We start from the raw sequence: 14341 nt of genomic DNA, 5'->3' as shown, positions 1-14341 counted from the left end.
CAAATTCTTTACATGAAGCGATATTTATGTACAGGAGCGTTGCGGAATAAATCCAATCAGGGAATCATTAATTAATTAGTTATGAAAACAAACTTCAATGGTATATTCTAAAGTTTCCGCGGTAGTTATTAGTTTGCTATACTTTCTGTGATATAGCTGTACGACGAGATTAGGAATATTTTAGGAGAATGATGAGTAAATATTTTCGTAGCGAAAGCTAAGACAAACTAAAGCTTATGTTCTCCTATTATTCCAGATAAAAGGGAGAATTTTTACATACGTTGTGCATATTGTATTGACTGAGGTAGTTTTCTGCATTTTTGCAACGGTATATCTTAACAATCACGTAAGTAAACAGTAGACAACCTGATTTTGCTAGCTAGGTAATAGTAGCCTTTTTCTTTCTTTTTACCAATTTGTCATAATAATAGTCAAATCCTCAGCATTCAATATCCTGTTATAAAGGTAAATAGCTAGCTGAGTTGCTAACTAGTTAAAAATTGGTAGCCTAAATGTCCTTTATAACATATACTTTTTGGTCAAAATAGGAATAGGGTTAGGTTAGTGTTAGCGTTAGCCCTAATCCTACTTTAACATGCCTCACGAATATAATCTTTGGTCTAAATATTCACATTTCAAGTAGTGCTCACCCGAGGTTAGCTGATCCACTACATAGCGCGAGATTGTCAAGGTAGATAGCTAACTAGCTAATATTAGTTTATAAACCTAAAATGTCTCACAACATATCATTTTTTAACTATATACTTAAAATATATTTATGTTTAAAGTAGTACACCCTATCGGCTATTGTTAGATTACATGTGGCTAGCAAGCAAACTGCTAATGGTAGCTGGTAGCCTAAAATGCCTCGAAAACCAGTGTTTTTGTTTTCTTTAACTCCAAATAGGTTTCAAATACTATTAAAAGTTCGACACCCATCGTCAGTGTGTACAAGAGATTATCAAGGTGTTCGCCGATCTAAGTAGCTAACAATGGCTAGTCACCAGAAATGCCTCGCTAACATCAAAAGAATATTGAAGTGCAACGTCCGTATTTTTCATTGTAGCGTACGTCGGGTGTTCATCTTCAATCACGCGACCGAAATTGTGCCATCGTTTGATTTTGGTAGCTTGTTTTACAGTATTTAGCTTTTTCTTGAGTGCAATAATGCCCCGTTGGTGCTACATGTTGCTAATAATTTACACGCACATGCACGCACTAAATCAATAATATTCTACTGCACCACAGTAGTACGCCCCCGACAAATGAAGTTTTGTTGTTTTTTCGTTAGATCCAATAAAAATATATATTTGTAGGTTTTTTTTTAATAGATCATAGATTCATTTCTTTGTACTTATTAATGAACATTTAGTCAATATTAACGTGTCATGTTTTGAAAAAAAATCATGTATGAAAATAGACCAAAGAGGCTTCATTAATGGTAGCTCAAATCGTGTTTCGGCGTCGGTGGAAATTGTTTCATTTCCTGTATTCAGTGCAGTGCTGCGAACGCTGGGACAAGCTAGCTAGCTTAGCATTGCTGTAGGATGTTTGTTTTTATTCATGTGCAAGCGTTATTTTTTGTTTTTATTAATTGCGAATGAAGGCCGTGAGAATTTAATAGGAGCTCGTACGTCAAAGAATTGTGCAAACAGGACAAAATGCTAACGGTTCCTCGTGAGAAAATGCTCGCATTTTGTGCCGGACGCTCTCTGCTTTTTTTTTTTTTTTGCATTCGTTTCCTACGTGTGGCCTTTCCTCCTGTGTCGACGGCGTACTTGGGGTCAGTCGTCGAGATTGTGCTAGCGGTTATTTAAAAAAAAAAAAAACGACGTTAAGCGTAATGGGCTGCCATTTTGTCACAGTCTGGAGTAGGCGGGAAGCTAATAAGCATCCGCTTCCCGCCGTGCGTTGATGTTGATGATTTTTCAAGTGTAAACTACTGCGGCGACTGACACAATGTGAGGTAATAAAGTTTTTTTTTTTTTATGAGTGTAATCATTTGTCGTCATTGTGTGAACGATAAACCGCGACGCGGAAGGAGGGAGGGAGGGAGAACGCCGCAACAAGAATTCCGGCGTAATGAACAATAAGAGGATTTGATTATAACGCAGTAATTGTAGTCGTGTTATTGCCGAGGAGCGGAATAATGCGCTTTAACGAGTCGGCATCAGCGGCGGACGTTGGCGCGGCCGTTTCTAGGCAACGGCGCAAAGGAAGATGAAAAGACTCCTCGAGGCTGACGGTCCAAATGTTGACCGGCAGATTCCGCCGCAGATCTCAAAATTCCAAACTCCTTTTCTGCGCTATGAAAATTCCACCACCCCCCCCCCCAAAAAAAATTTGTGACATTTGTAATTTAGATTTGTAAATAAAATTCCGTTATGTTAGCAAGTCGTGTCCAGGAAACGTTGGCGAGGTGCTGTCGCTCATGCAAATACGACAAGACGATGTTTGCTTTTTCCTGGCTCACAACGAAAACCTTGTTTCTCATTGTAATGATGTCCCTTCGGGGGCTCCGTAGAAACCCTCACCCTGTTTTGAAACTATTTTAAAACCCTGACCTTGTCTTCAAATCCCAAAATGAAACGCTAACCCCTTATTAAGACAAGAATTTGAAGCCCTAACCCTGTTTTGAAACCCTAAACCTCTTTTGGAACCCTACCTTGAAACCCTAAAGTAATCCAAAACCCCTACTTTTAAACCTGAACCCTGTCTTGAAAACCTCGATTGAAACCCTACCCTTGTTTGAAATGCTAATTTGAAACCTTAACACACGATTAAAAACCTACAGCCACGTGTCAAAACTGTATTTAAAATTCTGACCTTGCCTTCAAATCCCAAAATGAAATCCTAACCCCATGTTAAGACCAGAATTTGATGCCGTAACCCTGTTTTGAAACCCTAACCCTCTCTTGGGTTAGGCTTAGGGTTGAACCCTAATCTGATCCAAAACCGCTACTTTAAAACCTGAACCCTGTCTTGAAACCCTCGATTGAAAGCCTAACCTTGTTTGAAATGCTAATTTGAAACCTTAATCCAATCTTAAAAAAAAAAATTATTGAAACTCTGGCTCTGTTTTTAAAACCCTAATTTGACACTAGAACCCTGTTTTGAAACCCGAACCTTGTCTTGAAACCACAGTTTGAAACCTGATTCCCATTTGGGAAAACTGAATCAGAAACCCAAACCCTATATTGCAATCCTAATTTGAAACCCTACTTTGAAACATTCACCCTATATTGAAAAACCTAAATTGAAACGCTAGCCACAGTTTGAAAACCCAATTTTGAAACCGTGACCCCCGTTTTGAAATCCTAAACCTCCTCATCGTGAAATCCTACTTTTAAACCCTAAAACTCTTTGAAACCCTAATTTGTAACCTTAACCTTATGTTGGAACACAGACCTTATTGTTTTATTTGTTATAGATTATGAATTTAATTGTACTACTAATTATTATTATTGTTATATACATAAGTCAATCTTGTTTTTTTCGACTTCTTAAAACATTGAAATAATGAATTGAACATTAGTACATTCTAAAAATATTTAGCTTTCAAATATTCCTGGGGGAAAAAAAACTATTTAAAAAAATTATTTATTTCAACTTGTATTTCTCTAGATTTGTTATATTTTATTATTTTGATGTTATCTCAAGGGCAAGAATCTCAACTTTATGATTGCTCTTCATCTTTCTTCTTTTTTTGCACGGTACATACTGTATGCATTTTTTTTCAACCGTAACCGTTATTTCTTTCATTTCCCACGGCACATATTCCGGGCTTGATATGTTGAAAGGAAGACAATCTGGGACATATTTCGAAAAACATCCACTTTTTATTTCCTGCGGGCTTCCATCGATGGGGCGGCGGCGGCGGCGGGCGGCGCCGACGAGACGTCGTCAGAACTAAAATCATCGCACCATTTCCCGGGTATATGTGCCTGAAATATTTCACATGAACGATAATAAAATCCCTTTAGGTGGGTGTTACGGGTACCTTTAAATATAAATAATATTGATATACTTTCGTGGGGAATATTCTGTTTAATAATTGAGGTCATGCTTTATAACACTGTTACAACAATGTCTGCTTCGTTGGAGTGGGGCGGGGGCGTGGGTGTGTGGGGGGGGGGGGTACAATTATGTCCGCGTCCTCCGATTTCTTCTCCATTTTGTTTTTACGGTTGCTGGGGAAACGGGAGCATTTTTCGGCTTCGGGTCCTCGGTTCCGTCCCGGCTCACATGTTCCATCCGAGTCCGATTTGAGTGGCCAGCAGGTAGCACATGCCGATCATGCACGTCATGATCATCATGGGGAAGCCTAACCTGGAATCATATAATTTTTTAAAAAGTTACCAACATGACATGATCCAAGATGCTTATCCTCACAAGGGTTGCAGGAAAACTCGAGCCTATCCCAGCTAGCTTCAGGTGAAAGGCAGACTACAACCTGAAATGGTCGCCAGGCAGTCACAGGGTAGATACCGACACCATCACCGAGCGGGAATCGATCCCACGCTGCCTTTGGTGCGGGCGTGTGTCCCACTCCACCACCAGTGACTCGTTACCAACATTCAAAAGTTGAACGTTTTGAGGAAGTTCATTTTAAGTTCACCCTGAAATGATTTTAGCGAATAACTTTTCGGCTCAACCGCGCACGCTTCCGGCCGTCTTCGGAACGAACCCGCCGGCGACCGCCGGCGCCCGTTCGAGTGGCCGCAGATGGGCGCCGCCGCCCGCCTCTCGCGCGGACACATGGCGGCGAGGCTTTGCCCCCCCGATTCGCCAACCGGCGCCGACCCCTTGGCAAGCCCACCCGCGCTCTGTGCCAGTTGATTTGATGATTACCCCGAAAAGCTTTGCCGGTTAGCTAATTTGGTGTTCAATCACCAAAAAAATGATTGATGATTGTATTTAATTGCTTTGAAATCAATACTTGTAGCGCGTCCGTTCCTCTACTTAACTGCAGAGTGTGCGTACTTGCGCCACCTCCGCTCAAGCGTGACGGCTCGCTGTGGCTCAAAGACACTAATTGTGACCCGGCCGCCATGGCAACCGGCTGCTCGGCCTCGCGTCGGGAGTCCGAGTCTGGCTCGTGCGCCGGGTCGAGCAGATCGGGAAAGCCGCCGCTGCACTCGTACGTTTCCTTCATCTTCATCCACGAGCGCAGCCGACCCAACGATAGAGCGCGGCCAGGCGGACACTTGGCGCGCTCCTCAATGTTTTCGGGCTACTCCATGCATATTCATATTATTCATATCCGCAGTACGGCGACATATGCACGCCATTAACATGCAAGCAGACCTTCGGGCGCGGTAAGATGGCGGCCAGGTCGTACTTCGCCACCACTGCCTCGGCTTACGAGTGCCCCGACTTGCGAGTTATTTCTGTACATATCTTTCCGTACAGTAGTTGAGGGCTATTTTTCTTCGTGAAGCAAACTAATAACAATGCGACAAAATGATAGATGGATGAACATCTCCGTTCCTCTCAGTTGGGAAAGGTGACTCAAGATCTGAGTGATTTGCAAGCGTGGTCGCGGAACAAATCAAATCCCCAAGTCAGACAAACTTGAAGGTCAAGCGTCATCCCTATAAACATTCGAAAATACACATTATCATGAAAAATACATATAACATTATTCACTTCACTGTCGATACAAAAAAATAAATATGAGCGGAGAGCTACTATGGGAGACGAACACGCCCCTTCAGACACGGAAGAACATCTCACAACCGAGTGACGTCACCGGGGCAATATTAATTACCCTGTCGTTTCGAGCCATATTTAGATGATATGCGGATCACGGAGAAAACCACCCTCCCCGCCCAATCCACCTGATAAAAACAACGCCGCCGCGGCCAAACCGCCTCCCCCGTCCGCGAGCGACAACGACGGCGCGGCCAAACCGCCTCCCCGTCCGATCCACTTCCACGGCGGAGATGAGCCAACCCCAGCCGGAGCCGTGTTGACAAGGCCGGCGGCAATCCACAAGGCCTGCGGGGGCCGTCCTTACACATTTAGCAACACTACTTACGGATTACACCCCACTCCCACCCGACTATTGTTTTTTTTTAGTAGCTGTTTACACACCTACCTGTCATTTGGAACCCACGAAGCTCTCATCCTTTGCACCTGTGCAATCCATTTTTCACGACAAACTGGATCTTGTGGAAAAGTAGGAAAAGCGAATCCTTCCTCCCGAGTGTTCGAGGAATACAACGAGTCGGCATTTTGGCCAACACAAAGGAACAACGAGCTACCGTCTAGCAGGTAAAACTAGTAGAAACATACGAGACCGCTTGAGTGGGCGTCTGCTACTAACGTCGCTTCCTGCTTCTTCTCCAAAACAAATCCCTCGAGAGGATTTTCGTGGCGGGAGTTACCAAAAGCCGTATACGTCAAAATCACGTTCGAAAAACGGGACGGCTCCATACCGGCTGCGGTTCATGCATTTCATGACAGTGGGCCTTTAAGCGGAGGATCTTACCTGAAGAACTCCATGAAGGAGAAGCCGTAGCCGTGCTGCTCCGCGATGCCGGCGCAAACCACGTTGGCCGACGCGCCGATCAGTGTGCCGTTTCCTTCGAGAACACACGCGCGCACGCAAACGAATCAGAACCGGACCAAGCGCACCGTCCGTCTACCGCTCGTGAAGTTGGACTACATCAAACGGCTTCACCGATAGCCGCTTGATCCTTTATTCCGTGTCCTTGGCCGTCGGTTTACGTAAGGTCGTACTAGTAGGTCAAAAATGGCACTAGTAGCGGAAAAAAACATTAGTAAGTCGTGGCCTGGTCGGTGTACGAGTGTGCTCATTTGTCTTACTCGAGAGGACAAAGAGGACGGATGTTGATCATGCGGGAGCGTTTTGTTTTTGGACGTGACCTAGTTAGTTCGTCATCAGGGTTACATGAAACACACAACTAAGGGTTAGTTGCTTGGTTAGTGGGTCACTAAGTTAGTTGGTTAGTACACAAATAAGACATGTAAATACAAATTTATAGACGCTGAAGTTATGTGTTGATTGCTAGGTGGTTACTTCTCTGGAGTTACTTTCGGTTTGGTGACTTAGTAATTTATTTATAAAAACACATTGTTAGTTAGTTAGTTAGTTAGTCAGTCAGACAGAATTGTTTTCTAGAGGAAGAGTTTAGGTTCTGGTCACCATCTTTATTGGTCGATTACCGGCATTATGGGAAAGGTTAGTTAGTTAGTTAGTTAGTTAGTTAGTTAGTTAGTTAGTTAGTTTTGTAGACAAAACTGTTTTATAGAAGAATAGTTTATGTTTTGGTCACCATGTTTTACATTATTCGTGGTTACCGGCACTATGGGAAAGGTTAGTTAGTTAGTTAGTTAGTTAGTTAGTTAGTTAGTTAGTTAGTTAGTTAGTTAGTTAGTTAGTTAGTTAGTGGTGTTGACAGAACTGTTTTCTAGAGTAAGAGTTCATGTTTTGGTCACCACGTTTATTGGTCGATTACTGTCACGATGGGAAAGGTTAGTTAGTTAGTTAGTTAGTTAGTTAGTTAGTTAGTTAGTTAGTTAGTTAGTTAGTTAGTTAGTTAGTGGTGTTGACAGAACTGTTTTCTAGAGTAAGAGTTCATGTTTTGGTCACCACGTTTATTGGTCGATTACTGTCACGATGGGAAAGGTTAGTTAGTTAGTTAGTTAGTTAGTTAGTTAGTTAGTTAGTTAGTTAGTTAGTTAGTAGTTAGTTAGTTAGTTAGTTAGTTAGTTAGTTAGTTAGTTAGTTAGTTAGTTAGTTGACTTGACATTTTCACAGGAGTGAGACTGACCACCAAGACAGGATCCCATGGCCAAGGCAAAGATGAGCGGTTTCACCGGCAGGTTCACGTCTGCGTCCTGACTCAAGTTGATGAGGACTGGAATCTGCAAGGGAAAAAGAAAGATCTACAGTACACATTTTTTTTGTACATGTAGCTCATCCAGTTGCACATCACATACGACACAGCATCTCGCACAACATTACACACGGCGCGCAACGCGAAGTCTGTGACGAGCCAGTTGACGGTGGCGCGGAGGCTCTGGCACGGAGGGTGGGGGGCTCGCGAATTCCTCACCATGGTGGCGGTGAAGGGGATGTTGTCGATGAGAGAAGACGCCAGGGCCGACACCCACATCACCAAGATGATGGCGATGGCCATGCGCTGGTCCTCCGGCACGGACTGGAAACAAAAAACAAAAGCGAGAACTGCATTCAAAACATTTTTACGTCACGCTGACATGCGGAGAGGTCGGAGAAAGAAAAAAAAAACAAAAAGTTCACATGGAACATCTGTTTTGAAAAAGTGGGAGTAAAATTAAAAGTAATGCGGACAATAAATACCCTGAAAAATCTACTTTAACTATCTGTACTTGCTTTACAAACACGGTTAATGTATTGTTTACAGTTTTTCCTCCATCAAGATACAAAACAAATGCGACTTGTGCCTTGCACCTGTCGCAAAGTTGCATGCAGATGTGATTTATTTTTTTTTTTCCCCGCAGGAAGTCAAACGGAAAAAGCGCCTATCCGCCTGTCTCCGATGATTAGCCGCGCTCCGGGGGCCGCCGATTTATACGAGCTGACACGCTTATTACGCCGGCAATCTCGCTCCCGCTCGCCGTTCTTCAGAGCGAGGCTGGGTGGAAACGTCGTCGAGGAATTTGCAGGGGATGTACGCGAAGAAATGCACCAAAGTAGAAAAACGAAGAAAAAAAAAGCAGAGGTATTGAGTCGACACCTGCATGATGGACTGAGGGGGAGGATTAGACCTTGTGGACCTCTGCACTGGAGTGTGTGTGTTCACGGCCGCAATCCTGTCCAATCCCAGCGGCTCCTCTCATTCCCTTTAAATGCGGCAAAACGGCTCGCGCCGAGAAGTCTCGAAATGCGGAACAGGTGACCAGAGTATAGAATGCCAGTAGGTACCCTTATTAAATATGGAAAAACTGTTGACTTAAATGTGTCCGTGGATCTCAGTCGGGTGCCAGTGAATATGTTGACCAAAATTCAGCAAAATCTTGTTAAGACCACCTGCACCAAAACTCTTGGACAAATTCTAACTCCGCCAAGCGCATCTCCAAGGCACACTATCAGTCCGCCGACAAACCGATCTTCCAAATTCCCAAACCCGAGTCTTGCGCTGGCTGGCCCGAAAATCCGAAGAACCGCCACTTTTGCGGTCCGTCACTCACTTTGATGAGCAGCGCCGTCTGCTCGCCGATGTAGTCGATGAGCTGCAGCTGGGCCAGAGCCTGAAACATCAGGACCGGGAAAAATGTATTAATAAAAAAAATCATATCAGTATGGAAGTACCAGACTGTGCAAGGTGGTGGTTGTAATTCAAATCTTATTACAATATTGACATTATCTGTACATTATCTGACAGTTATCATGGACGTCTGGACGTCATTCGTTATGTGATACAAACACTCGAGAACCAGAGTGGGCTAATTCCATGTGGGCCGTTTATAAAAACTTTAATGCCAAAAATTAATACAGAAAAGGGCATAAAGTATTTTTCAGGTAAATGGCGGTCTGTCAAGTTTTTGTTGCATTCAGCGCATTTCCTGATTCATCAGCGCAACACTGGGCTGACATCCCCGGCAGAGATTAATAACAAACTTACAAAGTAAGTAGTGCTTAATGAGTTAATGCTAGTTATTATTTTTCACCAATTGTCGATAGGATTGATTGATTTTTGGACCACTATTTCACTCAACTTTTTGTGTTTTTCAAATCCCAGCTCGGTTCGTTTCTTTTTGGGCAACCTAATTGACGCTGAACAGGAACTGACAGTACTCAGTTGTGGATAATTATATTATATATGTCATTATCGTGTCAAAATCAAAAGCATTACAGACGACAAAATGTATCCATAAGCAATAGACATTAAGTCGATTTTAATTACAGTGCTAAAACTTTAAATTACACACCTAAAAATGACAAAAATGGAGTTAGCCCACTCTAGTTGTCAGCGCCTCAAATCAATTCAGTACTGCAATTTTTTACTGCCTCTGTGGATTATTTCATGTGGTTTGGCTAATGTGTACAGTTCTGGTTATTTTGGGTAAGTGTCGAAAGCGTGACGCGTGCTTGTGGCTTCAGTGTCCTCCTCCCCCCCCCCCCCCCAAAAAAAAAGCACCTCCATCAAGACGAACAGGGCAGCGAAGAAGAGCAGCGTGGCCCACTCCACGCGGTGCAAGATCATCTCAAAGTCCTGAATGTCGGCCAGGACCAAGAGCCACAGCGCGCCCAGGATGGCGATCCAACCTGTGCGCCACAAAACCGCAACGGGAAAAGAAAACGACATTTAAAAAAAAAAAAAAAAAAAAAAACGATGAAGAAAAACAACAAAATAACGACAAGAACAGCACAAAAACAAAAGAAAAATAGGCAGTCATAAGGGTGGCGCGGTGGAGTAGTTGGTTAGAACGTTGGCCTCACGGTTCTGAGGGTTCAGATCTCGGCCCCGCCTGTATGGAGTTTGCATGTTCTCCCCCGTCCCTAAAACATGCAGTCTAAATTGCCCATAGGTGTGATTGTCACTTCGACTGGTGTTTGTTTTTGTGTGCCCTTGTAACCAGTCTCCTGCCCGATGACAGCTGGGATTGGCTCAGCACTGCCGCGAGACCCTCGTGAGGATAAGAGGCTCAGAAAATGGGTGGACGGAGGCAGTCATAAGTTACTGGACAACGAGAAACACAAAAACCAGGAGCAGGCCACATCTGCCGTGACTACGCGCAAATATCAGCCATAATTGCTTCAAGGAGGAGTAGAAATTGACAAGAGGGGGGAAAAACAGCCGGAGACAAAAAAAAAAACAAACATATTTGCTTGAGTGATATTGCGGCCCCTCATTTTTAATGCAGGCCACGCAGTCCGAAGCAGATTTTGATCGTTTTCCCCTTCAAAAGATTTCATCCATCCATTTAATTGTTTGTTTTTCCCAACGAACAACCCAAACGGCAATATTACACGACAATACTAACAACCGACTCCCTCAATTACAAACAATCCGGTCATCCGTCCATTTCCTTAGCCGCTTATCCTCACGAGGGCCGCGGGGAGCGCTGGAGCCTATCCCAGCTGTCAGCAGGCAGGAGGTGGGGCACACCCCAGACTGGTCGCCAGCCAATCGCAGGGCACATGGAGACAAAGAGCAGCACTCCCAATCACACCTATGGGCAATTTAGTGTCCAATTAATGTCGCATGTTTTTGGGGGATGTGGGAGGACCAAGAGGGGCGTGGCCAGACCACTGCTCTGGGCGGTCCCACGTCTGACACCTATCACAGCTCTTTCACATTTGGACAGGGATTGAAGTTGGAGTGTTTGTCACTAACATTTGCCAGTTCAGAGTTTGTTACCGTGTGTGGATACTGCTTCCGAAAACAAAACCCACTGAACATTATGCCTTTGCCTCAGAGTCCTGCCTTTGGGTCCTTCCCCGCACCGATGGCTCGTGACAGGAGGCCACATTGTACTTGCGGTTTCCCTCAAAGAGCCGTTATGGCTGTGAAACGATAAAAATCTCTAACCGCCTCATCATATTTACACATGAAATTTATGAACTAGTTTTGGAATCAGAAATCAATGTTAATGGGTTTTTCCAACGATTGTTGTTTGGTAACACAAAAACGCTTGTAATAGCTCAACGTTATCATTTATGACATGACAATTTGAAATTTTTGTCCAGATTCCAACAACAACAACAAAAAATCATGGAGGTTGATATACATGATTTGCCTCCACGGGCCTCATAAAAACATGCGGCGGGCCGGATCTGGCCCCCCCAGCCTTAAGTTTGACACCTGTGTTATATGGGACCTAAAATCATCAGCAGGTGGCGTTGACGAGGCCGAGCGTTTGAAAGCAGCCGCCATTGAAAAGATCACCGCAATCATGGCGTTTGCGGGACGCCGCGGTCGGGGTCGCTGGCGTTGAAAAAAGGTCACGGGCCGGGTGACCCCTAATCGACGAGCGTCAACGGCCGGGCGTCCTTAACGGCGCTCAATTTTAGCTTCCTTTAAAAGGTCGACGCCCTCACCGAGATCCAAGTGGATGCCGGGCACGAAGGAGTTGACGAAGAACATGAAGATCACCACGGCCAGCACCGACACGCACTTCACCAAAAGCGCCTTGTCGGTGATTCGGTGCTGCGGGGGGAACGCGACAAAAAAAAAAGAAGAAGTGACTTTGAAACGCTTCATTATGGAGATAACATCCGTCGAGGTCAAGCGTTTCGGAAGAACGAAAAAAAATGTAAATACCTTCTTTTGAAGCTCTTGAATGTTCTGCTCCCAGTTCTTGTCCTCTTGGGAAATTTCTCTGTCGAACACATTTGTCACGGCTCAAATAATGCGTGCTAATAATATCGTTGGAGAGGAATGATTTAAAAAAAAAAAAAAAAAAAAACGACATAAAATGTGATGATTTAGTTTGTGAGTGAGAAATTGAACAAGATGGCAGCCGTTGCTTCCAACAGAATTTAAAAATGTCACGTCATGTCATTATCCAAACCGCTTATCCTCACAAGGAATGAGGGAAAGCTGAAGCCTGTCCCAGCTAGCTTCGGGCGAACGGCGGACACGCCCTGAACCGGTCGCCAGTCAGTTCACAAGGTAGATATCGACACCATCAATGAGCGGGAATCGATCCCACGCTGCCCGCACCAAAGGCAGGCGTGTGTCACACTGCACCATCGGTGACATCTAGAATTTTAAAATGTATTTTTAAAAATAAATGTCGATATAAGGCGGCACGGTGGATCAGCTGGTAAAGCATTGGCCTCACAGTTCTGAGGTCCCGGGTTTGATCCTCTTCCGGGTGGGTTTCCACCCGCATCACAAAAACATGCAACATTAATGTGACACTCTAAATTGCCCGTAGGTGTGATTGTGAGTGTGACTGTTTTTTGTCTCCATGTGCCCTGCGATTGGCTGGCGACCAGTTCAGGGTGTACCCCGCCTCCTGCCCGTCGACAACCGGGATAGGCTCCAGCACTCCCTGCGACCCTCGTGAGGATAAGCGGCAATGAAAATGGATGGATGTAGATACAAATTGGTCCTTGACACAAATTTCACCAAACAATACAAAATGCAACTGGACGCACGGAAAAGCCTCAAATCCGTGCGTGCAAATGAACAGGAAGTCGGCCATTTTGGTTTGAAACCCGCATTTCTTCTTCAAAGGCAGCCACTGGAAAGTTTAGGGAAAAAAAAAAAAGATTCCTAAAGGAACAATTTCTCAGTCGGCACAAATTTGGGCAGATGTGTGCACCCAAACAAGCACCAAAAAAATGCCTGAAATTGAACAGGAAGTCGGCCATTTTGGTTCAAAGTCGCCATTTTGGTCGATTTCCAAGGGCTTGTGTTTTGATGAACACATCCATCCATTTTCTATGCCGCTTATCCTCACGAGGGTCGCAGGGAGTCCTGGAGCCTATCCCAGCTGAGGCGGACGTGGTACACCCTGAACTGGTCGCCAGCCAATCGCAGGGCACATAGAGACAGACAAACAGCCGCACTCACAATCGCACCGAGGGGCAATTTAGGGTGTCCAATTAATGTTGTATGTTTGGGCACGTGGGAGGAAACGGGGAGAACACGTAAACTCCACACAGGCGGGTCCGGGATCGAACGCCGGTCCTCAGAACCGTGAGCCCAGGGATTTTGAAGAAGCCTCCCCAGGGAATTCATCCAAATGATCCCAAATCAGGAGCAGGTGCGCTGCACAGGCAAGCGACGGTTCTGTTTACCTCTGGAAGGTTTTCATCATCTTGCGCAGGAGACTTTCCAGGTTGAGGACTTTCTGCATGAGGAGACATTTGACGGCGGTCTCTTCGCGGCTGGCGGGGTTGATGCGCTGCGCCGTCTGCCTCCACACCAGGATTTCGTGCTTGAGCTCTGCGGTGGGTTGAAAAACATACACACAAAAAAAAAAAAAAAAAGTGTGAAAGACGCCAAAGGGGGTGGTGATGGTGTCTCGGATGATGATGATGATGACGTTTCCGGTCAATAAGCGGCAACCCCGCAGAGGGACGGAGGGAGGCGGGCGGCGGCGCGCCGGCGCTTGGGCGGCGACCTTTGCTTTCCTAAGCGCTGCCCGAATAATGAACTGTAATGCGGCCATTTTTGCTTGGACGCATCGACGGCTTTCTCCTTGTTTTGCTTTGTTTTTGTGCGATGCACATCTGCCTCTAAAATTGTACAAAAACATTTTTTTGTGTCTTCTGTGTAGAGACCTCAGGTTATTAATATTTTCCAGCAACGTACGACACTTCGACCGGGCGGGAAACGGACCGTAAATAAGGGATGAGCGCGACAATGCCGCG

The 14341-nt window shown here is 44.9% G+C and overlaps 1 protein-coding gene across 4 annotated transcripts in view; it reads right to left on the bottom strand.

The window, feature by feature from the left end:
- Positions 1-3859: 3859 nt before the first annotated feature.
- oca2 (oculocutaneous albinism II) overlaps positions 3860-14341 on the bottom strand; it is a 32124-nt gene continuing 21642 nt past the window's right edge. For 3 of the 4 annotated variants that reach the window (XM_061825565.1, XM_061825564.1, XM_061825567.1), the window contains 9 exons: positions 13766-13913; positions 12279-12336; positions 12056-12164; positions 10152-10279; positions 9202-9261; positions 8085-8189; positions 7800-7893; positions 6494-6587; positions 3860-4329 (listed from right to left, as the gene is read on the bottom strand). In XM_061825565.1, the coding sequence (XP_061681549.1) occupies positions 4242-4329; positions 6494-6587; positions 7800-7893; positions 8085-8189; positions 9202-9261; positions 10152-10279; positions 12056-12164; positions 12279-12336; positions 13766-13913 (884 nt within the window). In that variant the 3' untranslated portion in view covers positions 3860-4241. The remainder of the gene's footprint in view (positions 4330-6493; positions 6588-7799; positions 7894-8084; positions 8190-9201; positions 9262-10151; positions 10280-12055; positions 12165-12278; positions 12337-13765; positions 13914-14341) is intronic. The other variant, XM_061825566.1, reaches the window with a different exon arrangement.

Source organism: Syngnathoides biaculeatus, chromosome 7, assembly GCF_019802595.1.
Source record: "Syngnathoides biaculeatus isolate LvHL_M chromosome 7, ASM1980259v1, whole genome shotgun sequence".
NCBI lineage: Eukaryota > Metazoa > Chordata > Actinopteri > Syngnathiformes > Syngnathidae > Syngnathoides > Syngnathoides biaculeatus.
The sequence above is the reverse complement of the archived record's forward strand: the minus strand, read 5'-3'. Positions and strand labels throughout refer to the sequence as shown.